Source organism: Borostomias antarcticus (assembly GCF_949987555.1).
Source record: "Borostomias antarcticus genome assembly, chromosome: 5".
Taxonomy (NCBI): domain Eukaryota; kingdom Metazoa; phylum Chordata; class Actinopteri; order Stomiiformes; family Stomiidae; genus Borostomias; species Borostomias antarcticus.
Window position 1 is genome coordinate 6,914,890 of NC_140238.1, and position 27,023 is coordinate 6,941,912.

General features: G+C 45.6%; 1 protein-coding gene across 1 annotated transcript in view; it reads left to right on the top strand.

Moving 5' to 3' along the window:
* Positions 1–1,456: 1,456 nt before the first annotated feature.
* LOC311309233 (synaptic vesicle 2-related protein-like) overlaps positions 1,457–27,023 on the top strand; it is a gene marked incomplete at both ends in the record, with an annotated part of 44,001 nt that continues 18,434 nt past the window's right edge. The window contains one exon of the mRNA XM_084438413.1: positions 1,457–1,518. Coding sequence (XP_084294539.1) covers positions 1,457–1,518 — 62 coding nt within the window. The remainder of the gene's footprint in view (positions 1,519–27,023) is intronic.

The window sequence follows — 27,023 nt, forward strand, 5'->3', positions numbered from 1 at the left end:
GCCCCTTCTGAAGATGCTGCATGAGATTTTCGTAATCATTTTTAAGAATGATTTCTACACCATTTTTTGATTTTTTTTATATTAACCTTGGCTCCCACTTAATGTGGGGTTAGGCTCATGAATTTAATGACTAGTACCAAACTGACCCTTTTTCAAGAAATGGATGTATTAAGGTCATATTTCATATCTGAACCCATATTTTCTAATGTCCTTGGTTTTGTATAGGATTTTCGGACCCTGTATATAAATGTATAATATGGCAGCTCGTGTTAACTTTTACCTGTGAATAAAAGATGTTTCTTCTTATCACCGACTGAATCTTTTATGTCTCAAGTGAAAGCCTTTTCACAATACCCAAACAAAATTAGCCTTCTGCAACTTTTTACTTATATATTTGTTTTAGCTTCTTTGACCTTCATGTCCCAGGCCTGTGAGTACTGTACTTAATATTAAATCACACCAGATTGAAAAACAGCATGGCTGGTGAAGATCTTATCAAGCCATTCATGTGATTATATTAACCTAAAGTTGGCATCAAACAGGCCTGTGGGCTTTTTATATCAAGATTGACATTTTGCCCAGTTTTACTTTACCGGTGGCTTCCACACTAGCCTATATCATATTGCTTGGGCATTCACTGGAGAAGATTGGCCTCCAGTCAAGTGTGAGTGGATGCAATGTGAGCGGTGAGCATTGAATGGATAGTTGGCATGTTATATTTATGAAACCACAACTATTTGAGTGAATAAATCACTGACCAAGGCTAGATAGATGGCTACAGTATCCATTCCCAGTTCATTTCACTCATTTTTTTTATTTCATCGGGCTGGCAAGATTTAGGAGGTTAGTTTAGGATTAAGCCTCATTTTAATGTATGGAGTAGGCCTAACTTTCTTGTTTGACATGAAATCGTCTTATACAATTTACAGTTATGTAAGAGATGCAATGCTGAAAGCAAGGACGATCAAATGTTTTCTACTCAGATCAGGAACTAGGTGTGTAATATAGGTAAGTGGATAATATAGGTGAGTGGATATGATGAGGTGGACTTACACCATGCTGAGCGATACTGTCCTGCCCTGTTAGTTTAATATGTTTAAAAGCATAGAAGGATGAATCGGCTGGCTGGCAGGAGCAGCAGGCTGCTTTGCTTCTAATCAAATCCACGGGTGGACATAGCAGTCCAGGACGGCGAGGCGTGGCACATTTGAGACATAAGGAAATGTTAACACGTCTTCCATAGCAGGCTAGCCTACTATGGTTCTCTTTCACCCTCCAGGCCTGTGTCTGGTCGGCAGACAGTGAGTGTCTCTTGCGACAAGTCACTTTTGTCAGAGTTTTGACAGCTCTGACTGTCCTCCAGTGCTCAGAGTTTGCGGAGACAGTTGGTCAAGGACTGCTGCTGAGTTCTGATGGCTGCAGGGGGAGGGGGGGGGGAGGTGGGGGGGTGGGGTCGATGGGCTCTCAGGCCCCGTCCTCCCCTGGTCTCTTTGCCTCGGGGGCCTCCTCCCATGAACAGTCAGAGCCGGATGGTATGAGAATAGAGATGAGTTCAGGGAAAAGTCACGAGTTGAGGCGTTTGTTCTTCCTCTGCCTCCGTCGAACAAGTCACATCCTATTTCAGATTCTCTCTTTGCGGCGTCTGTGTACCCGTTTCCCCATCCTTTCATTTCAACACTACCTTTGATCTCTTTCTCTCTCTCTCTCTCTCTCTCTCTCTCACTCTCCCTCTCTCTGAATAGCCTGTGGTGCTTTGAAGAGATCTTTTAACTTCTAAGTTCGATTCTACAGTATTTGCTGAGTTACATTCTATAGGGTTCATCATAGCCATTTCACTTGTATAATAAGACAGGATGTTCACTCGATCCATTGTCTATACAGATGGAAAAACAGGATTTATGAGGCGCGGCGCGGTGACGGGCTACCTGGGACTCCCCTATGCGCTGTTAGTGGTAGTGGCAGCTCAAATTTGGATTTGCAGCTCTGCAATCGCACAGATTGCACTGTTTAAACCAAGCTCTCTCTCTCTCTCTCTCTCTATCTCTCTCTCTCTCTCTCTCTCTCTCTCTCTCTATCTCTCTCTCTGTCTCTCAAGAACAGTAATAAACCTGACCAAATGTTGCCACTTATTCCCAGTAATTAAAAATTAAAGCAAGCTGGTGTGGGGAAAAAGTCCTTGAATCATCAAAGGGGGGAGTGAGGGGGATATGTGAGGCTCACACATGCCCCCCCACCCCTTCAGCTTCAGGGGGCTCGTACCTATTGACATCCCCCCAAAAGGAGATCGCATTAATGAGGAGTTAGTTAGTTATTGAGGAAGGGAGCTTTTAAGGGGTAGTGAGCTATTTTGGACATTTAGCCGTATTTGTGGTCTGTCTACCATGCACCTGAAACATAGAGACCATAACTTCACTGATCGTTCCAGTATTGAGCTAGCTGCAGTTTTTATGCAGGCTCTCACTGGGCTACAATGGAAGTCAATGGTGCATAATGTAAATGTGTTGGAAAAACTATGATAAATGTGATTTTCCAAGATCGGAAGCACAGGGGGTTATCTTCCTAATCTCAGTATGCTCTCCTGTGAAATGTATTGCAATCCGAATATTTTAGGTGTTTGGCATGACTTGAACATACTGTAGTCCTCCGTGGGAGTAGTGAAAACAAGCGCCAGGGGAATGCTTATGTTCAAGTCATGCCAAACATGTAAAAATATTCAGATTGCAATACATTTCACAGGAGAGAATACTGAGACTGATGAGATGACACCCTGTGCTTCCTGTCTTGGAAAAGCACATTTATTATAGTTTTTCCAACACATTCATATACCCCATTGACTTCCATTGTAGCCCAGTGAGAGCCTGCATAAAAACTGTAGCATTCTTAATACTGGATTACAGAAATTATGGTCTCTATGGCCCAGTCCCAATGTCCACCCTTGCAGACTCGCAGATTTAAGGGCGCGCTCCCGCGAAGTCCGCGAGGGCTTAGGGGTGTCCCAATGTCAAATCGGCAAGTGCGTGAGGGCTCTCTGGCAGACATTTTGAGCCCTTTATGCCCCCTTACCGTAAGTCTGCACTTCTGCAGACTTCGCCTAAGGGAATTACCCACAGTTCATATCGTTGTGACGTGAAACACGGGGTCACCTGAAGAACAGCCAATAAACAAGCACGGACAGATCAACCAACCCTAATGTTCACGTTACAAAACAAAATGTTTTCATGTTTTCAGCTGGACTTGCTTATCTGCACAAGTAGCCTTATAATTATTTTGGTTTCATTATTTTTAAGTATGGGTTATTAACCCCATGGGTTTGTATAATGTGATTTGTGTAAAAATATGTAGGCTATGGTTATAAATTACATCGATTTCTGTTGCTCTAAATCATATGATTTCCCAGTTAAAAGCAGTATGACATTAATCACCCATTTCGGTGCAGTGTTCTTTGAATTGAGATTTCCAACATGAATATGGAAAGAGTTGTGAGGTGCAGGAACGTGTATTATCATTCTTAAGTAAATACTTTAGGATTCATCACAAACAAGAATCACAGGCAGTAATGTAGTTCGTCAGCTCAAAATTAATTTACATGAAGGCCTACAAGAAAAACATGTAAAATTGACAAATTAATAAAAAGCCCCACACCCACAATAGTAAGAAATATGTTTTCACGTCAACGTAATGTGATGTCACAAGTGCTGTCCCATTCCTTTTTATACCGATTCGAGCCCTTGCAGCCTCTCGCACTCAACCACTTTACCAGGTGACGTCAATAAGTCTGTGAGGGCTCAGGGCTTGAGGGTTTAGGGGGGACATTGGGACTGGGCCTATGTTTCAGGTTCATTGTAGACAGAACACAAATATGGCTAAATGTCCAAAAATAGAACACTACCCCTTTAGGATCTAGGGGTCCCACAGGATTTATAATATTAGTAGTAGTAGTTAACAGTAGGACTCTTCCGTTATAGCTACTGTAGGTGGACAGGTCTGAGGCTCTGGCCTGGAGCTCAGATAGCTGACATTTCAAGCATCAAGTTAAACCCGACCAATTCATTATGTGGAAGGGAATTAATTGTCTTTTGGCGACAGCTGAAGTGATCTATCGCATATTACGACTTAACCTTGTTTATGTCATTTCGCTGGCAGCAGAGCCAAATGAGGTAAGGGGCTGAAGCAGGCCTGTGTGGCATGACATTATGATATGAGATATTAGGAGTAATATACTGTCATACTGCCACTGATTACAAAATGAAACATCTTGTAGCCTCATGAAAACAAATCCCTCCCCCCCACCCCCCCCCCCCCCCCACGCCCCCCCAGCTTCCCTCCAGCCCTTCTCCACCTGTTCCTGTTTGGAGGGGGACAGGGGGGCTGCCTGGACATGGGTCAGTGGTTGACTGGGCCTGGAGCGAGTTGACTCAGGAGCTTTGGAAAGCTGGCACGTCCACCTCCAGGAGTTCAGAGCTGAGGTAATGGAGATACACGTGGGCCAGCTTTGATCTCATCTGACAGTGAGCTGGCAGCAGACTAGAGCGCCCCGCCACACTCCTTTGTCCTCTCACTCTGACCTCCGGCCAGCTCTCTAGGACGGACCTGGACAGTAGATTGCTTCATTTTAACCCTTAAGTATAAATGATATCTATCTATTACGATTTTAGCGGATATTAGCATCTGTTAGCTGCTGTGTTATCTAAGTGTCCGCCCAAATGGACTCCCAGAATGCTGGTCAGTGTAGCAGGCAGGAATTAAACTTGGTACGCTACCACAGGACGCTCTGACCTTATCAAAATGTTGATGAGGAGAATCATTGTCTCTGCTGCATTCCCAGTTTGTTTTGTTCAATGGTTTCTTTGTCCTTGTGTCCAGATTGTTTGTAGATAAGAAGAGATTTACATAATGGCGCTCTTCAGACACAGTGCTCGAAAAGCCACGAGAATACTGATGTGATTGGTCAATAAATTTAATCTTAGCATTAGTGTCACGAATATTCACTGTTTAAAAAAGCAACACATTAAGTGCTTAACTAACAATGTGGTGTGTGTAATAGGCCTGATTACATGATTAAAGCTGCACTATACCCCAGAAGAAATCAAGATAATGCCCCTCTTGTCCTGTCAGTGCTTTGGTTTGTAGGTACTGGCCCTGTTAAAGACCTGATCACACCCCAAAGACCAGTTGCTGTAAACAAATCTCATTAGTCCTGTAGTGGAAGAACCTAAATAATTATATTGGACAAGGACTGAAGCACTGGAGCTACTCCAGGTTATTGCACTGTGAATTTGACTGGTGAGCAATTCCATCAGGTCCTGCTCTTAAACAGATGGGCTGGAGTAATGAAAAGAGACCCCTTTTAATTACTCTGTCTGAAGACATTTATTCATATTGGACGGCCCCCTCCCCAATAAAGTTTCATTGACCACCAGGCAGGGCCTTAAGCTGGCCCCCAGCAGTCACCATCTGGTGGGCAGCAGATCCAGGGATACAGCGTGGCTCCCTCGTTCCTCCCACTCCAGTGAGCCGGAAAGGGGCCCAAGGACGCGGGGGCGAGTGACTAGCTCTGAGGGCACATGCTTTGTTGTCCCTCTGTGCTGACTGCTGTCCACAGGCCATCGGGCCCCCTGGGTTCAGTGTGGGGATTGGTGGGAGGAACACAGAGACAGAGACCCAAAGACCAATAGATGTGTGCTGTAGGGAGGGGTGGAGCAGAGGGGGACAGACAGAGGATGGATAGTTATTGAAGGTCAGATGGATTTGTTGAGAGAGGCTGTGAGTGATGCCGGTGCATTAGTTTCAGACATGTTGAACTGGCTTATCTGGCTCAGTCCTCATGTTTATCTATAGATCTTATAAGCGATGTGGAGAATTCCTTGTGGATTAGCTCTCTGTGCCAATGACTCCTGGAGATTTCATCAACAGCTGTGGACCTTTGGCCTATTTATAGGCTATTAGTAGCTGAACTTGAAATAAAAGTGAAAGAACCTTCAAAATGAAAACTTTTCACTTTTCACACGTTTGGAGTAGCCATACCGTACATACATAAAGTATGAGGTTATTGAGATTATCACATTGGAAATGGATCATTCGGGCTCATCTGATTACATTCGATGGCAGCATGAATTTATTCCTTTCTCAGAGCTCCTTTTGAAGTAAGAAATCTTATTCAGTTATACTGACCACATTGACAATTTCTCAAGTTGCTGGTGCACTCATTTACTATTCCCCTTGCCCATTTTGATGCTCAACAATTCTTTAAATTCCATGAGCATTGCATGGCAGCACAGTAGCTTGCTGAAAAGCACAGGGTCATGTGGTTGCACTCCTTCATTATAGAAGCAGGTAGGATGAATTGGATTTCTCATTTGGCGAGAGCAGAATTGAGTGCATTTGGCTCTACTGTGTCTCTACACCAGGGTGAACCCTTTGTTGCATTTTGTTGGAGAGAGACATTTGATTTTGCAGGGCATTGATTGCTTTCTCAGCATTCAGTACTGTACCTTCTCAGGCAGGTCAATCTGCTGACTCAATCCATGATGAATCGCTTGTTTGCTCAGACAAAGCCTTCAGAGGTGAGAAAGTTTCTCAGACAGCCTCTCCAGAACGCTGTCAGACAGACAGCCTCGCCAGAGAGATTTCAACAATGATTTTCTCTTTGTTGTCTTCGACTGGAGAACAGAACAATGTGTTCTAAATGGACTTTCTCACAAAATAATTTGAGTTTGTTGAGTAATATTCTCAAATTCAGAATGTCAGATTTGAATATGGGCAAAATGTAGGGCTATTCCACGACTCAGGTGAATGCCTGTTTTCCCACATTGTCTAGTGACATATTTCGTAATGGCATGGGGATTTGAAAACCTCCCTCCCTATTACATTTACATTAAATTACAGTCATTTAGCAGACGCTTTTATCCAAAGCGACTAACAATAATTGCATTTAATGTAGGAAAGTACTACTACTTGCCAGAACTCACAAGTGCATCTCCTTTCTAAAATAAGTGACTAAGAGCATAATCTAGTGCTGAAGGCAAAGTGCAAGAATAGTCAAATCTCAAATACAATAGGTGCTTAAGAGGAAGGATCGTTGTAGTACTTCTTGAAGAGATTCGTTTTGAGCCTGCGACCAAAGATGGGCAGTGACTCTGCTGTCCTGATGTCAGTGGGCAGTTCGTTCCACCACTGTGGGGCCAGGACAGAGAAGAGCCGTGTCTGTGTTGATCCACCGCAGGGGCTTGGGAGTGACGGGGCAGCCAGTCGCCCCGAGGTAGCAGAGCGTAGCGGTCGGGAGGGGGTATAGGGTTTGACCATGGCCTGGAGGTAGGAGGAGGCTGCTCCTTTCATTGCCCTGTAGGCTAGCGCCAGAGTTTTAAACTGGATGCGGGCCGCTACAGGGAGCTAGTGTAGGGAACTAGGAAGGGAAGTTGAGTGGGAGAACTTGGGGTGGTTGAACACCAGGCGAGCAGCAGCTTTCTGGACAAGTTTCAGGGGTTTAATGGCTGACACCGGGGCCCCAGCAAGGAGGGAGTTGCAGTAGTCCAGGCGGGAGATGAGCAGGGCCCAGACGAGCACCTGCGCCATTTCATCAGTGAGGAAAGGGCAAATCCTCCTGATGTTGTAGAGCATGAATCAGCAGGAGCGTGTGACAGATGTGATATGTGCAGAGAACGACAGTTGGTCATTCAGGGTCACACCCAGATTCCTCGCAGTGCGAGTCGGTGGTGATGGCCAGGTTCCAGTGCGGGCAGCCCTTCTCCGGGAGGAACAGCAGCTCAGTCTTGTCCAGATTGAGCTTGAGGTGATGTGTCGTCATCCACTCCGAGATGTCAGCCAAGCACCCAGCTATGCGTGTCTCCACTTGTGTATCAGAAGGGGGAAATGACAGGACCAGTTGGGGTGTCATCTAGCAGTGATAGGAGAAGCCATGCGAGCGAATGACAGAGCCCAGAGATGTAGTGTAGAGCGTTCCCAAAGTGACTGGAACTTGATTTCTTTCAATAGCAACTTGATAGTAGATATATCTATTGTGTCTACTGTATCTACTGTATCTATTGTATCTACTGTATCTACTATTGTAACTACTGTACTGTATCTATTGCATCTACTGTATCTATTGTATCTACTGTATCTACGATTATATCTATTGTATCTACTGTGTGCATGGTATCTATTGTATCTACTGTATCTATTGTATCTACTTTGTTCTATTGTATCTACTGTATCTATGGTATCTATTGTATCTACTGTACCTACTATTGTACAGTATCTACTGTATCTACAATTGTATCTAGTGTATCTACTGCATCTATTGTATCTGCTGTATATACTATTGTAACTACTGTATCTATTGTATCTATTGTATCTACTGTATCTAATATTGTATCTATTGTATCTACTGTATCTACTATTGTAACTACTGTACTGTATCTATTGTATCTACTGTATCTACTATTGTAACTACTGTACTGTATCTATTGTATCTACTGTATCAACTATTATGTCTATTGTATCTACTGTATCTACTGTATCTATTGTATCTACTGTATCTATTGTATCTACTGTACCTACTATATCTACTATTGTATCTATGTATCTACTGTATCTATTGTATCTACTATTGTTCCTAGATCTACTGTATCTATTGTATCTTTTGTATCTACTGTAGCTATTGTATCTACTATTGTAGGTATTGTATTTACGGTATCTATCTACTGTATCTATTGTATCTACTGTATCTATGGTATATATTGTACCTACGTGTACTATTGTATCTACTGTATCTAGTATTGTATCTATTGCCACAATGAAGGCTTTGACAAACAATCTGACATGATGCATGACAGTGGGGCGAAGAAATGAGCCTAAACTTCTCCTTTAGAGGTGATGTAGTTATCATTACAGAGGTATGGTGGTAAAGAAAGAAGCCAACCAAGCCAGTAGCCACACATTTTAGGCGGTCCACAGTGCAGACAGTAGATGTATCATTCTAATGCATCTTTAATGGCTCTATGCATCATAGCATCAACGGCAGCCGTATATTTTGTCAGGTGCCCAACTGGTGGATAACTCCCCCTCCCTTCTCACATTAGTGTCTGTAACTCTCTCACACGTTTAGATTATGCCGGCTTTTTCCATTTGCACCCGTACTGTATGATGATGATGATGCTGTTAGGATGGTTCTTTTTGTCTCCTCAGGCACCTCCATTTCCTCAGCGAGGGGGCCCTTTCATTGTCACCGACCAGACGACGAGCATCTTCACGGCGTGTCTCAGACGCTGTAAATGACACCTCGGCGGTGACAGCCCAAACACTGCCTTTGTGTTTTTCCTCCCTCTCGTCTGGGAGATTAGGGCTTGATTGGCGCGTGCGGGTGACAGGATCCTGTCACGTCATCGGTTTTGATGTCTGAACTAGAATACGGACATGTGAAGAGGTTAATTGTGCAACATTTAATGACACCCCCCCCCCCCCCGCCCGCAACCCCGCCACCCCCACTCCCCTCTCCGACTCCTCATCCCGGAACCGTCGCATCCTAGACCGCACGCTGATCAAACGAAGGCTGGCTGGTCTGTGCCCTGGCAACAGTTGCCTTGACGTTGGGGCTGTCTGGCAGGCGGTCTGTGTCCTGCTGTTTGCTTATTTGAATTGGCTGGCAGGCTAGTACGATCTCCCCTCTCTCTCAACATCACTATTCATCCACAGCCAAGGAAGGTGGAGAATAAATGGGTTCTTTGTTGCCATGATAGGCCGGATCAATCCTACCCCACGCCCGCTATCTGGCTGGCCGAGGCTGTCGGACCACAAAGAACCCGGTTGACGACGACGACGTCTTCAATTCGGTGACTTCTGCCTGGTTGAAGTACAGTCTGTTTGAAATCTCACAGTCAGCGCGAACAGCCTATTAGCAATAATGAGAAGCTCACTGCCGTTGAGACATACAGTATGTGCAGAAAATAACGCCGCGGAGCGCTAACAGATGCAGAACAACAGGCAAGCCTTGTCCGTGTCAGAGCAGAACTTTGAAGTTGTCCAGGGGCCACGAGGAGACCGAATTCTCACACACACCCCTCATGTGCTCACATTTAAACACCATGACCCCCCCTGCCTGCCCCGCCCCACTCCCCGCCACCCTCCCAGTCTGCAGCTTATAAATGAAGCCTCCCAGCCCCCCTACTCTCGTGTCAACAGGCCCATCGCTCTCCCACCTAGCCCTGCTTTCATCCAGTCTGACTTCTCATTAGAGCCTGGCCCTTCTGACCTGTGGGAGACACACATCCAGTCCCCTCACACCAGCCTGCTAATGTGTGGAGAGGAGGAAACCTGAGCACCTACACACTGGGAGGGAGGGGGGAGGTGGGGGGGGGGGGGGGGGCTGAGGTTGGAAGAGTTCGGCTCTCTCTCCCGGTTCAGCTCTCGCCAGTGATTCGAATTGACACGTAATCTCACTCTGGCGTAGTGGCGATTATCTTATTATCTGCCTGCCGTGCAGTTCAGAGAACCTGTCCGTCCTTCTCATCTCCAGCGCTCGTGTTTCTCCCCAGCGTGAGCCGGACATTCACATTCACCGCAGATGTCTCTTCCTGATGGACAGTGAAGAACACTGACCAGCCTCCCCCGGAGACTGACTCTATATCGGCCACATCTATGTGTTCTACAAAGACCTGTGGATATCAAAAGATCAATGGGTGGCTTTGATATCGAGAGCGTGCTAATTATTTTCCTATACTTCAGCCCAATGAAGGCTTACTGTATCTGATTAAATTTAAAATCCCAGGGGCTTAGAAATCAGAGGGAACATAAAAGGGGGAGTGCTTTTATGATCCCTGCCAGAGAATGCTCCATTCAGCCTGGCAGTGCATGATGAGGACTGAATGAGCCGTCATAGTGAAACCACAGCTAATTGTGCCATTTCCTATGTACTGGAACTGACTTCCCATCTTTTTGTAAAAGAGGTTTCTGAATTGAGGTGTTATTTAGTGTGACATTTCAAAGAAGGCTAACGAAAATTCCTGGTGGACATTTTCTTGCTTAAGCCAGGTGTGTAGAACTTGTGACATGACTTGTGGTGTGTGCGTGTGTGTGTGTGTGTGTGTGTGAGTGTGTGTGTGTGTGTGTGTGTGTGTGTGTGTGTGTGCGTGTGTGTGTGTGTGCGTGCGTGCGTGTGTTATATATCAAAGGGATTCATGCTGACTGTGGTCTGAGTGCTCCATAGCCCATTGTTGACTCTATAATGAAATGAAAGAATAGTACAGGTCCTTTGGTCCTGAAGACATTCTTCTGAGAAGGGAACAACACAGATGTCCTTGACTACACACTGCTACTTACAAAAAACTGCAGCAAATATTTCAAAAGAGCAAGAGAACAAGTCCCAGTGTCAAATTCCCCAAGGAAATGTTCATTGTGTTTTTAGTATGTTTTTCCATAGCAACCCAGATTAAATGGCTGTATTGATTTGCTCAGGAGCAAATTAGGCTTCGCCCAGGATCCTGCACACAATTCATTCTGGACGGCCATGTGCCTTATACTACTGGGGACCTTAAACAGATATTTCTTCTCGCTCTTAATTAATGTTACTTACCTGAATGGCACGTCACCCAGAGAGCCGCCCGGGTAATTAGCTGTCAGCTGTTTTGGGGGCACAGTTCATTGATTAGGCCATGATGGCTAATAGGAGTCAAAGCCCTGGCTCGCTCCTCCATTGAAATGGAGGCTAAGGAATGAAGGGTTAAATTAAGAGCAGATCCCTCATTGGTATGTGTGCCTTGAATGTACCACTGCTGCTCATTCAGTATCTGAAATTGACGTATGTTACCAGTAGTTCAACTTGTATTATTTTGTAATCTAATGCATGTATATTTTCCTCTGCCTATTGCACGTGTAGAGATAACGCCAAACTCTCATTGTAGGATTGAACCTGCCGCCCAACAGATCCATGGACTCTTGTTGCGGATCCTCGTGCCATGTTGATTGAGTGTAACATTCCCTGTTGTTCCAATCATCACTAATATGTTGCCAAAACGCCACAGTTGGGAGATGTCCTTCAATCTGCTACGATACAGCTGAGATGTCCATCAATCAGCTACTATACAGCTGCGATGTCCTTCAATTCACTACCATACAGATGAGATGTCCTTCAATTCACTACCATACAGATGAGATGTCCTTCAATCTACTACCGTACATCTTTTGGGCTCGTTGACGACATCGGCCATTGGACTCATTGTCCAAAAGCCGTTTACTGCCAGATGCATCGCCTTCTCCTCACAGCTTGGCTCGGCAGCGTGGTGGGCCGTACCACTGCGCCGGGATTAGGGGAGCAGAGCTGAGATTTCACTCCCTCTCGTAATCCACACGACCCTCGGACCAGGACGCCTCCCGGTCCTGCTGTGTCTGGCAGTCTGGCGCGCTACACTCTGCCCAACCACTGTGCGAGTCAGCATGGCAGGGAGTACCGAATGAGAAATTTATCAGATGTCCAGAAGCCAGCGTGTTTTCCTTTGTTCCTGTCTAGCCATGCGTCTCCTCGCTCCGAGCCAGCCTGGGTTGGGCTGTACTGTACAGGTGGGCCTGAGCCCTCCGGCAGGTGAACTCTTCACTCTCCAGACTTTGTGCCTGGGAGAGTTTTGGCGGACGTCTGGCACATTTCCCATCCTTTTCCTCCCCCTCTCCCCCTTCTCCTCAAACACAGTTGTTCATGAATATGGATGGCAGACGAGGCTGGCTGGCATCATTAACATGCCACGAGTCCATATAAATCACATCACCATAAAACCTCCAAACGCTTTGATAAATAGGGTGGCATTATCACAACCACGGGGATCTCAAAGACAAACCGTTCTGGAACACGCAAACATGTCTGCATGTTGGTTCAATGTTCGTTTTGTGTATTCAGTTGGATTTCTAGGCAGTGGGTCGGATGTAAGTGTGCAATGGTTTATCAGTGTTAACAACCCTTAAACCAACCTCGATGGTGATGATGTGAAAAAATTCAGACACAGACACCTGCACACAGATACAGGCGTGGATGTGATGTGTCGTTTCGTGCACAGACACACTACTCGCCATCCTAGTCCTTCGAAAAAACTCTCCCCTCACTGTATGGGGTAGGGGAGAGCTCTGACAGCCTGTCAGATTGAAAGAAGATAAGAGAACATACTGTCCCAGTCTGCTCCACACTCTCCGTGTCTTCCTCCTAACACCTTCCCTTCTGTCTATGGGGCATGCATGTGTATGTGTGTGTGTGTGTGTGTGTGTGTGTGCGTGTACAGTACCATGTTTCAATTCTCATACTGCATGTTGCTGTTCCAGTCCATTTGACAGGATAACATTCCTTTATTCAAATGAAAAGTGCATCTCTCCCATGTGTGAATGAGCAGAGTGGTACAGATGTGTACAGTAAATGGCACAGTCGTCTGCTGAATGCTGTACTGTACAGTATTATCAGTAGGGAAGGATGAATATCTCCACTATCAATTGACCACTGCCATGTACGTTTTCATACTGGACCACCCTTGCAAACACAACACAATTGAAAATACACATGGTGTGCTATCATGCCTGCACTCAGCCGGTTAGCCCACTCTCAGCAGTGCTTACAAGTCTCCCTGGTTCCTATCACTCAGATCGCAGCCATATCAACAGGACGCCATTGGTGCGTCTATGTAGACGACTTGGATTAGTGACATCACACCACACTAGGGATGCACCGATATGAACATTTTGTCCGTTACCAGATATTAACATTGCTGCTACGGCCAATAACCGATATTTACCGATGTCGATATGTTCTGTATAAAAACAAGTTTATATGATAATCAAATGTTATACGGTACATACTGAAAAAACACATGGAAACACTGTCTCTATCTCTAAAACATTTGGAAAAGCCGATAAATCATAGATTCACCACATTGTTTCCTCTCAAAAACTACACACGCAACAGCAGCTAGACAGAAATAATAATCGTCCGTTCACATCGGCCCTGTTTTGCACATCGGACCGATACCGATATATTAAAAAGTGACAAACATCGTCCGATACCGATATGATTGCAGATATATCGTGCTTCCCCACACCACACTCTTGCGTCAAACATCAAGCAAACTCACAGATCCAGGAGAAGGATTTGTGGTGTGTTTGATGCACGATTCTTCCCAAACTCGGCAGAGTACTCAGTACTCAGATTCAGATTCAGAATACTTTATTAGTCCCAGAAGGGCAATTCATTTCTACAGTCAACCTGTCCATAGCAACAAAAATACAATATGACAAAAGAGGTCTGGTGTAGGTCTGGTGTAGGTCTGGTGTAGGTCTGGTGTAGTTCTGGTGTAGGTCTGGTGTAGTTCTGGTGTAGGTCTGGTGTAGGTCTGGTGTAGTTCTGGTGTAGGTCCGGTGTAGGTCTGGTGTAGGTATGGTGTAGGTCTGGTGTAGGTCTGGTGTAGTTCTGGTGTAGGTCTGGTGTAGTTCTGGTGTAGGTCTGGTGTAGGTCTGGTGTAGTTCTGGTGTAGGTCTGGTGTAGGTCTGGTGTAGGTATGGTGTAGGTCTGGAAGGCACCCCGATGCCGGCAGGCTGCGCTGGCATAGCTCCCGCGTTTGTCTTTGGGAGTATGGAGAAAAACGGCATGTAAATACAAAGCACAAAGACAGAGGCTCGGAGTGAACACTACAGTCTGAGTCTTCGGTCTGAATCAGCGGTCACAGTTCTCTCAGTGTTTCTGAGTTCAACGCTGGTAGTCCATCCTCCTCTCACCCTCTCATCCAGGGGAATTCCATTTGTAACGATTACCCTGTGTTGACTGATCACCCAACTACCGCCCACTGGTCTCTCCTGCCCTAATCAATCAGCTCTTCACTGAGCATTATTCAATGCTGATGAATATGTGGGGCGCATGCAGAGTTGGAACAGATATTAAAGGCTTTTTCATGAGAGCGTCATCCGTCATTCCTCATAGTTGTAATACAGCTCTACTTACAAGTCTAGAAAGGGAGAGCAGATCACTGTCTGAATCATTGAAACGACAGAATGCATGCTAAACCTTTAGAGTAAGCCTGTGATTACTGATTCATTCACTGGCATTTCTAAAGCCTGTTTGTACTGCCTTCTGCACAGAAGCCGATCCCTTTGGGTGAATCTTCAATCATTGTACCATTTTATTTGAACCGCTCCAGTGCTTGGGTGGATGTTAGATGACGAATGTTTTATTTTGATGCGGTGTTTGATTCCACTGTCACTTGTTTTTCATGTCTGCTCTGGGACAGATTTCCTCGGGGACTCTGTGAACCCCCCATTTAGAGGCTCCGAATTGCAGCCGAATCTGCTGAAAAACGATAGCCTCTAACTCAATCAGCGTGACTTAACAGCTAGGCTCACCCACTCGGCAGAAGCCCAACGCTGATATTAACCTACTGATGTAATTACAACTACAGGTTGAGTGCTAAAGCAATTATCAAGCCGGGTGAATATTCCCCGATCAGATTAGGATGGCGACCTCCAACCCTTCGTGATTGAATTAGGTGTAAATTATCTTTAAACAAACAGGGCCACACCCGTATTTTCCTTTCACTTGTCTTTGACAGAGAGAGAGAGAAAGAGAGAGAGAGAGAGAGAGAGAGAGAGTGAGAGAGTTCTCTCCATCAGACTCGCAGACAACCTCACCACGTTCATGATGGCTCCTTTCTCAGCCCAGACTGACTGGTCTTGATTGATGACTTGAGTAACAACATCTACAGCCATGGAGCGTTTGTCAGTGGCACTGCTATGTGTTATTCAACACCTTTTAGTTGTCCGTAGAGTCCAACTGTACACTGGTACCATTTCTACCATTGAAGCGAGGGGGGAATGGGTTTCTTATTTGAGTGGATAAAGCAACTCTGTAGCCTTGACCAAATTAGTTTCAGGAAAAATACATTTATTTTAAATAAAACGCTATAATTAAGTATCTAATAAGCTCTCCCAGAAAGATGCTGAGAGCTGTTGTTTCCACAGAGTAGTCTGAGTTCTTAGAATTTAGTGCTGTTAGTGGAGAGAATATTCCATTATTAAAGTGGAGGGGGTGACAGAGGAGAGGAGGCCCCTTAGTTGCAGGTCATTATTAGCGCCCAAGGTCAGGATTATGGAAAGGACGGTGTTTAGACATGCAGGCCTGGTCTGGGCCCCGACTCCCCTAATGAAATTACACCCACTCTGGGGAGAGAGGGCCAGAGAGGGCAGGCGAGACTCTGAGCGAGGGATTGTGACAGCACGGCAATAGACGAGTGGAGGAGTGTCCCGGGGGGTCGAAGGTCAGCCTTTGTGCCCTCAGGCCAAGCACAGAGAAGATTAAAGGATCCAGGCTGGGGGCTTGACACGGTGGCTGGAATTAGAATAATAAGCCGGCATATTGTTGCACTAATAGCCGTTCCTGTGTACTGACCTCTGTGCACGCCGTACAGCGCGGGGACGCCGGTGTCACTCACCTGTGACATAAAGGGCCCCCGAGGGCCGTGGGGGGCTGTGAGGAAATCTAATGCTATGCAAGATTTGAAACAGCACTCACTGTTTCTGTCAGGGGGATGTCTTACAGCACGTCACTGTAGCCTCCTGACATGCAGACGGCCTACTCTCGAGTTGACACTCCCTCACACACAAAGAGAGAGAGAGAGAGTGCAGGAAAAATAAAGGGTCTTTGATGGAGGTACAGTACCCAGACCAGCGCCCCTCCCTCTCACTCTCCCTCTCTCCCTCTCTCCTTCTCATCCCTCTCTCGCCCTGCGGAGGAGATGGCACATCACCAGGCAAGGCAATTTACCCAAACAGGGACAGCTTTCGGAAAGCATGGTGCCCTGCCCTCCTGCTCTCACTCTCTCTCTCTCTCCCTGTGACTCCATCCCCACTCTTCCCCCGCCTCTCCTCTGTTCCTGCGCGTGTGTGCACGTTTGTGTGTGTGTGTGTGTGTGTGTGTGTACGTCTGTGTGTGCGTACGAGTGTGTGTGTGTGTGTGCATGCGTGTGTGTGTGCGTGTGTGTGTGCGTGTGCATGCGTGTGCGTGTGTGTGTGCGTGTGTGTGCGGATCCTGTGTGCTCACCATAGTCATACGGGAGGGTGTCCTAAGTACAATCGTGTGGAAGAAGGTCCAACCCCTGAGGCTGGCACCACCTGCCTCACACAGGCTGGGGCAGTTAGGCTGCAGTAGCACGGGATTCATAACCCCCCCAAACCCTCTTTCTACCCCCCCTCCCCCCCACCCTCTTCCCCCTCACCTGTTTACCTTCTCTGTGTCTTCTCTCCTGCGTGGTTCTTGGCTGTGCCTTTGAACACCGGGAGGGACTGGAATTAAAGAGTCTGTCATGATCAGTCCCCCACTGATGATGTCACGAGCAAGCAGCCCCTGGGAATGCAGGCACGCTTCCAGCTTCACTTGGCTCTGCCTCTGAGAACAAAGGGGAAACAGACTGTGAACGCGGTCTCATCGCGGTCCGCAGAAAGCCGCACAGCCCTAATTGTGTTATTAATTGCCTGAAAGGTTTGTATGTTTCGCGTCGGAAATGGCAGCGCTGTGTTCCGACTGTAATCGTTAACGAACGGTGTTTACACTGCCCATCACCATGACTGAACACAAATTAACCTAACACAAACTATCGCTTTTGTTCTCTAATGATATTAGTCATGCTGGCGAGAGAAGCATGTTTTCTGCTCGCTGCTGTAGCGTGCTCAATAAATCCCCCAGCCACTCCGCCACGATCCACCGCTTGGTCGGGAGTCCAACAACACAATCGAGATCCCATCAATTCTCCTCTGCTAGGCCTCGCCCGGATCAATGAAATCAAAGTTCATCTCGGCCGGACGTTAATTATTTAATGACTGGCATCTGGGTTCTGGGACGTTGCCCATACAGTACATACATGAGTGATCATGGGAGTTAATTGCAGCCCCAGACCAGTGTGTTATTCATCCTCAAACACTCCCAACTAGAGCAGCCCACTGTACGGTATAAAGATATGGAGGCCGCTGCCATTTCAATCTCCCGCGCAGAATCTGCATAAATGGCCTTTTAGTGTTACAAAGCTCTGAGATCTTGAATTCAGCACAGATCCTGTCTGGCTGTTCAAGCATTCTGGCCAGCTGGTCATCTCTAAGGCACCTCCAGCTGAAGGTGAACGAGTCCGGCAAAGTCTAATTTACACAGTTGATGCATCAGCACTTTGTGTACCCAGGGTCAATATGAGCCCCCCAGTCTGTCAGAGTCAATACACACCCCGACATGACATGTCCGGCTCCACTGATTGAATTATTTGGTATTCATCCGCTATAATTGTCTTACTCTCCTTTCACAGTTCTATCTGGCTCTGTCTTATCCATTACAATATCTTCATCAAAATTGACAGGGAAAGGGGCAACAAAAATACTTTTATATTTTTTGGAGTTGACATGTAATTCACTATTCATTATGTCTTGCTTTAGGATAGCAACAAAAATACTTTTATATTTTTTGGAGTTGACATGTAATTCACTATTCATTATGTCTTGCTTTAGGATAGCAACAATTTCCCCTTTTTTTTCTCAATGAAATGCTTGGTTGCTTTTGTTCAGTCTTGTCAGTGGTCATTTCATCCCAGCAGCAAAATTGAATTTAACAGCCCAATGTAGTTCTTTGCTCAGCAAAATTTCATACAGGCGGTGCAATTATGTCCAGTAGTTTCCACCATGCAATGGATTATTGAATTATATTCTACAGTATCTGTCTCTGAGTGAGAGGGTGTAGCTGGACTTCTTTGTCTGCGCATTGTGTGACAGTAAATGTGTGGTTAACGTGACAAAGAGCTGGTCACCATGTAAAGGACAAAAAAAGGGGTTATCATCTTCTCTTTGTCAAGGGAGATTACAGCATTGGTTGTGCTGAAGCAAACTGAGATTATGATAATTACAAACTGGGTTTCTCTTCTTATCCCCACATTAGTAGTAAAGGTGTGCCGTGGTAATAATGACATTCTGTTCAATTACTGTTCGTGTCTTTTCGCCATACCTCTCCCCATGCTGTCCAGTCTTGACAGTGCTGCCCAGCGCGCGGACAGTAGGCTCTAGCCAGCGGCATACCAATGAAGTGTTCTGAGCTCATGTTCTGCATGTTGAGTTATGACTGTTTATGATTACATACATTTACAGTATGTAACATGTGTTTGTGTGTGTCTGCGTGTTGTGGCGCCTGCACATCTCAGTGTATTAATAACCGGAGCAGATACATGCAGAATGCTAGTCATTACTAGAGAGGTGGGGCATGGATTGAATGATGATTAGTGGAAGTAAACACAGTACTTTTGGGACCTTATTGCACATCTTGTACTTTAAATCAGTGTTTTCCAGAAAGATGAATTGCATGATAAAGTTGCCACATGCTGAACTGGGGATGAGTGTCTGAAAGCACAGCACATTTACAGGGCCATTCTAGTTTATATGCTTTGTGAGCTGCTATCTTCAAGCTGGTGGGAGGAGTCTGTATTACCCTTCATATATATTTCATGAGTTGCCAAAAAGGTTGGGGGGCTGGAGGGGCCGCTCTCTCACTCTCTGCCCACCAAGATCCTGATGAAAACCACATAACTGTTAATAATTTAGACCTGGAAAAGAGATGTACACGTTCCAGTTTCGACATCCCAGGCTACTTAACATTCACAGACTGAGGCTGTTCAAATATTGATTCCCCCCTTCTCCAATAGTGTGTTCAAACAGATTATGCTATTTGAGATTTTAGGCTTCTATCTAATCAAAAGAAGAATGTGAAATTGCTGATTGGCTATGTTTTGCATCATGCACTTTAGGTTTAGCACCAAATGCTGTATGTCGCAGTAATTACAGCCTATTGCCATTGTCTCTCTTAATGATAACCGATCATAAAAAGACAGATGGCTTCTCTCAGCTGCTAGGTAATATGCTGATCTTACCCCAGTAAACGTCCCAGGAGGAGGCTGCTCCCTAGCAGAACTTCAGATGAGCTCCTCCCCGGTCGTAACTCACCTGGCTGAGCTCTCATCCCGCAGCGTACTTCACCCTCCTCTCCTCTCATCCGGGGCCTGCCTGGCACACATTTACCATGGAGATGAATGGTCGATTGGGCGGCACTCATGAGTCATGGCGTAGGTCGGCGCGGGCTATGATAGATAACACATCGAGTCCGACAGGACACAGGATAGTAGTGAGGAGTGGAGACATCAACATCAACGCCGGCTCAAGCGCAGTGTAATTTTGTAAGGTGTTAAATCACCCGACAGAGAAATATGAACCCAAGGTTATTGAGCATGGAGTGAGTGATGGGGGCTCAGAGTGGTCCACCACGCGGCTCGAGTTGCCACGGAAATGAGATTTTACAGTGTCATTTCAGGATCGGCGCCAGACTGAGGGGGGGAAAAGCTAGGTTGGATCTGATCGGATTTGTATCTGTTGATACTTTAGATATTGGTAAGAATTATAGTGTCGTTTTATCTGGAATCAATGAATCAAGACACCTAATCTGATGGTACGGTAGGCCTATGATGCACAGTTATTTGACAGTATTGACTCTTCAGCAGGCTGTACAATAGTCACTTTGTTATGAAGTGCTGAGCTCCTCTGCTTCAGAATGGGGAGGAGAGTGGAAAGGGGGGGTGTTGCGGGGTTGGGGCACGGTTTCCAATTTGTGATGGGACAGATGCTGCACCCTCGAGCGAGGTATTTTACTCCAAACGGTCCCAGTAAAAAGCCCATCTGTTGGAATGGGCCCTGGAATATATCAGCCCTGGCTGAAAGCTGTCCTATTGTGAGATATCGTACCTGGCAGTTTCTTTTGAATCCGACTGTATCCTTTTTGGCCGGGCGAACGTGGGAGAGGGGAAAAGAGAGAGAGAGAGAGACAGAGAGAGAGAGAGAGAGAAAGAAAGGGGGAGCGGCAGTAGAGAAGGAGAGAAAGAGCGCCACGGCATTCAGACAGCTTGAGAATGCGAGGTCGTGAGGGAGGAGGATGAGGGGTGATATCATAAGATGGAACTGATCCTGTTGTCGTGTGTCAGGAGTGGTTGGGAGATAGCCGCACACCTCTTCTTTCTCTCTCCACTCTTGAATGTCGTACAGTACATATCGCACGTGTCACATTTTATTGTAGCCGCACTCTTGGCTCTTCCCGATAGCAGTAATGATAGTTATTGAGCTTGTGGGCATATTGTATGTGTGACTGATAGTACTGCATGTCTACATTGAAATACAGCTCACTTTTGGATGGAACAAAGACAACTAGATTTTTTTAAGGATTTTTATTAGGATCCCCATTAGCTGATGTCAGTGACATCAGCTATACTCTTCCTGGGGTCCACACATAACAGAACAACAACAGATAGAAAACAGTTACACAAAAATTAAAAACATAAAAACTAAGTCCATTCTCATAAAAAGGTCATGCATTACATTCATATTACAGTACCATGTCTACACATACTACAATACCAACATGTAAGATAGTAGCAATCATAGGAATACACTTGTTGATGTTATTCACTGAGGCTTAAATTCCTTTCCCTGAAATACATACAGTACTGAGCTGTACATACTGTATATTCCTATTCATTTTATGCTATTTGGCAGCGGCAGAACACTTAAAGGTTTTGCTTCATAAAGCTGCAGCCCCAGAGGTGCCTTCAAGCATGCCCCAGGCATAGACTACTGCATGGGGGCTTTACTGAGGGTTTGCACTAAAAAGCCTTGAGCTTTTTGTCTTAAATTTCTTAAATTCCTAAAATATAAGCAGTAACGATTTAATTCTAAGACTTCGGTTAATTTCGGTGAAATGCACTATCTCCACTTACAACAATGATTATCTAGTCAGGCTAAGTATTGTCGATTCTAAATCGAGGCATTTTACCTTCAAATGAGTCTTGTTAGGTTCAGGTTATTACTGTTGGTTATCAGACAGATGGGGAGAGATAGAATGGCTGCCCTAGTTGGGAAGGAGCCTGAAGGTGAGCAGGGGATGAGCTCCACTCTGTCCAATAATCTCCAGGGACCTGAGAACATCACACACATACGCACTACCACACACACGCATGCTCACACACACATATACGCATGCAGAAACACACACACACACACACACACACACACACACACACACACACACACACACACACACACACACACACACACACACACTCTCTCTCTCTCTCTCTCTCTCTCTCTCTCTCTCCCTCACATCTCAGAGAGCAGAAGAACACCTCACCATTTTCACCCCATCCTCCTCCTCAGTTTAACCCAGCAGTCTCATTCTCTGGCCCAAATGGTCCATTTTGTTGAGAGGCTGTGGATGGAACAAGGCAACTTCCTGTCTGCTCCCGTACTGTTAAAATAGTATGACCTTTTTGGTTCTGGTCAGAGTAAAATGGGGTTTTCTCCCAAGTGGCTCCAATCATAGGATGAGGTGTATTGTGTGTCCAGGTCCCTGTGGGGAGATGAGGAGTGGTGTGTGTCCTGGTCCCTGTGGGGACATGAGGAGTGGTGTGTGTCCTGGTCCCTGTGGGGAGATGAGGAGTGGTGTGTGTGCTGGTCAAAGTGGGGAGATGAGGAGTGGTGTGTGTGCTGGTTAAAGTGGGGAGATGAGGAGTGGTGTGTGTGCTGGTCAAAGTGGGGAGATGAGGGGTGGTGTGTGTCCTGGTCCCTGTGGGGAGATGTGGCAAACCATGGTGCTCTGGTTCATAGGAAGATGTGTTTTCCAATGACATATAGGTCGCTGCTGGAGATGCCAAGCCAATAATTGCCGCCCTGCATCGGTATCCTCTTAGAACGTCCTCTGTGCTTGGAGGACATTCAGACCAAAAAAATGTTGTCTGATGGTTAATACTGTATCTGTTTCTGCTTTTTGGTTTCATAGCGTAAGGATTGTCATTTGGAAATGGTCATATTATAAAAATGTAAGACAAAGAAAGCACAATCGTCTTGATACTGTAAAAGCGAAGCCATTGTTCGGATTTTTCGTTCATTTCTGCCATCTACAAAGCTTCTCTCATTAGGGCTGGTTTTCACACCTGCAGCACTTTTACACACGTGTGTGAGATTAATCAATCCCAGAGCAGTAATCAATGGGGGAGGAGTGTGCTGTAATTTAGTTAATTAAAAGCTGGGGGGCATCAGTCCAACCTGGGCATCAGATCTCCATTTTAGGGGTGGTACGGTATAATTAACTGCTACACTCTTTTAAAATGGCTGGTAGGGATCCCTAGCCAGAGTATGTCAGATATCTTTGAATATTCATAAGCCATTGTCCCAGACTGCGTTTGGGCTGTTTGTGGACGTAGTCTCATGTGGGGGTTTACTCCGGCCCAGTTCTCTACGCTTAACCAACCAATGGATGGGGTGTAGAGAAATTCAAATGATCCTCACAAAATCCTCCACCCCAGCGCTAAAACACCACAGTGCTTTCTGACCTCGCGTCCTATTTGAGACATGCCTGAGATTGTGTAGCATCCTCATTGGCAGCACACAGAATCAATTAACAACAATCTGTTTACAATGAATGCTTGAGCCGAAATTAAATAAGAACCGGGAACGGAATGGCTTTAGTCTGGGGCCCGGGCGACGTGAGGGGGCGTGGACAGCAGAGCATATGGCACACGATCCAACCACGTTCATGAACAGAGAACACTGCTGCTCTTTATCTTTCCTAAGTGCACTTTGTTGAAAATAAATGCTCCATAGAAACATGAATGAGATGTAAATCGCTCCATAATGTTCTCCAGGCAGGAGCTCACCGGTCCCAAGCACATGGCAGTATGACGCCTTTACACAACTTGCCTAATTCAACTGACACGTGGGTGATTTCATGCAAATGTTTCGACAGTCAGTTAAAAACGTCTGAATATTGCAGTTTTATAACCTGATGGATCACAACCGCCCCCCCCTCTCTCCCCCAATAAGCTAGACACTCAATTTGGCAGATAAAGAAGTGTCAGGTTGATTTTTATGAGACATCAAATATCAAATTAAAGCAACAACATCCCGAGATCTGACTTTGATGAATAGGTTTCCCTATCAATTATGAAAATGTAATTCATTACTGCAAACTGTTCCCCCGCTGCATCTCTGCGCTTCAGCTGAATTACCTGAAAACGACGACGCTTGATGATATCATGCAGCCTCCCCTGCTGTGTTTGGACGTCTCCTTGGACATCTCCTTGGACGTCGCCCAGCTCCCCTTCTCCCTCCCCACCTGAAGCTCCTGCTCCTCTGGCCCAGCCTGCTGGCGCTGGGTCTGGGGACACCTCCTGACACGTCAGGGGCCTGTCTGTGTTATCGTAAGCCTTGGCGCGTGCTGCGGACGATTTGGCTTATCAAACGAATGACATGACAGTGAGGCTTCTGCTTTCTGTCCTCCGCGCGCCTGACAAGCTTCAGAAAAACATCCATCACAACGTGTTATCATCATCAGCCTTTCTCTAGGGACCCTATTCTGGTGGTGAACAAGGTATGTCATACGCTTAGCTAACATACAGCCCACCGTGTACTACTTTCAATAAGGGATATGTGCTGTGATGTATTATTGGCACATCTGAGGGGCGGGAGCCTGACGGTTCTCCCATAGTCCCCCTGTTCCATGTGGTCCCATGCTGGGCGGAGTAGTTTGATTGGCTGGCTAGAGAGGGCTGGGCAGCTGACCAGACCCTCCTCCCCCCGCTCACCTCTCACATCACACCTGATCACATCACATCTCCGCCCCAGCAGGTCGCGTACGGGAGGGGGGCGTGTAACACACGCGGCTCAGGGTCGCTGTGACATTTTAATTAAAAGAGGACCTGCATCACCCCAGAAGGAGCGAGACCTAGGGTGAGAGACATCTGCCCTCGGGAGCAGGCAGACGGATGGACACCTATGTTGGGTTTTTCACTGTAGATAGGCTAGGTAGTTTCTGTGCTGATTAAGTAACTATGTTAAAGATGCAGGTTTAGTCATCTTGTACAGTGTGTATAAACATACAATAAATCGTATATCCTTGATCTTACAGCCTGCTGCCTGGGGAGGTAAAGTTGTCATCTGAAATGGTGAAAATGATGATGATTGTATCTTGCTGGGGACGGAGCAGTCATGTTACCTCTTTATTTATAGTGTCACTTACGACCGGCAGTCAGGATGTTTTGACCTGAAATATGGGCACTGTCCAGCGCTATGGATTTCTCTGTAAAGTAGTTTGCTTGCAAAGATAACTTTAGGAATGACATCACAGGGTATTAGTAACTAGAGGAAGATGAGCAATTCATCATTATGGATTAATGATTCCTGATGCAATCATAAATGCTCCATGCGGTTTTATTGTGGCTATCTTGAGTTACACAAAGGTTACTCAGCTTCTACAACATACAGATGCAGTCAGAATAAACTTTTATTACACCGAATGCTGAACATGCTGCTTTATTTGAGAAGGACATTTTGTATGCAAAGGTCCAGCAGAAAGTGTTCTGTATAGATTTTCAAAAAATGCAAATAGATATAAACAGAGAACATGCAATGTGAATCAAATATAAATATGTTGCTGGCCTTTGCATTTTAAAAAAACATTTTTTAGTCAAATGCTTTCATTTGGAATGTGTTTTTGCTGCACGCTTTAATGAAGCCATACAACGCTTCTCTTAATTGGACAGAAAAAAAGGAAGAGTGGTATTAGTGATAACAGTGTTTTTTCTGTTCTTGATGTAAAACATATATGGTTAGATTATCTCATTGCTAATTCATGAGACCTTCAGATGAATAATAGATGCTCTCCTGTGAGACCCGTGCCCTTGTGCTACCCTTGTTATTAAGAGAATTCTTGATCATATCAGGCTCCCACGTCTCTTCTGGTGTCGTTGTGGAAGGTCTTTTCAAAAGGGGCCGTTGCTAAGGCAGTATTGCTCTCTACTTTAAGATATCATATATCATCCTGTAGATTTACTGTACGCTTTACACTCACTTGTTTGGGAAATGTAATCGGAAGTGGAGCGTATCCATCTGAGGGCCCAGAGTATTCCTCTTTGAGAGGGATTGTCCTCTGTGTTCGATTTGTACTCTTCAGCACAGTACTGTAATTGCATCTAGAAAGACTCCAGTTAATAAAAAGTAGAGAGGATTCATTGAACGACTGCGGATAACTTGATGAACATTTAAGAACTACGCTCGCCCCAGAGAGAGAGCATGATTGCTCCGTCATAATAGAGGGCAGAGAGAGGAGGATATGGATATGATGGCGGCTAATGTAAGGATGATATACACTTCATTATGAGCTGTTGTCTTTAAAATAACAATAATTAATAAACATCTGTCGCTTCACAATTATTTTCACTTGTGGGGGAAAATGGCCCACAGGCTCTGCTCCACCTCCCTGAATAATAGATCCTGAATAATCAGGATAATTATCTCCTCCCATCAACAGGGTTTCTCAAAAGAAATTACCATAGAACATTGCTTATTTTAATGGGAGGCCTAATGCACCTAAATCTGTGATTGATTCTACCCCCCATCCCCTTCCCCCACTCTGAGGAGATGGCAGAAAGGTGGAGGAAATCAAGTCTACTGTGCAGAAATCATTTCAGGACTCACTAATTGAATTTCCGTTATAACCTTTGGAGTGACTAATCGATGATCATCTTTGTGGCACTTTTCGGATGAGTATTCTGATTTAGAAATGCTCTCCTTTTGTGTTTGTAGATATGTGTTGGAGAAATCAGGCACAACTTGGATCTTGACGCATCACCACCACTGTATCTGCGTCGCCATGGGAGACGGATCGATCAGCATTCCAGCTGCACCTTTGGTGAGGAGAGGATGGTTTTGAGTCATGAAAATGGCTCTGGTATCTCATTCCTCTTTCTCTTAGCCACTGTCTCACACACACATACATTCACACGCGCACACACACACATGCACGCACACGCGAACACACACACACGCGCGCACACACACATACACACACACACGCAAGTACACACACACACACACACACACACACACACACACACACATGCCCACACGTGGCCAAAAAGGTCAAGCAATTAATCCAACCATAAACCACG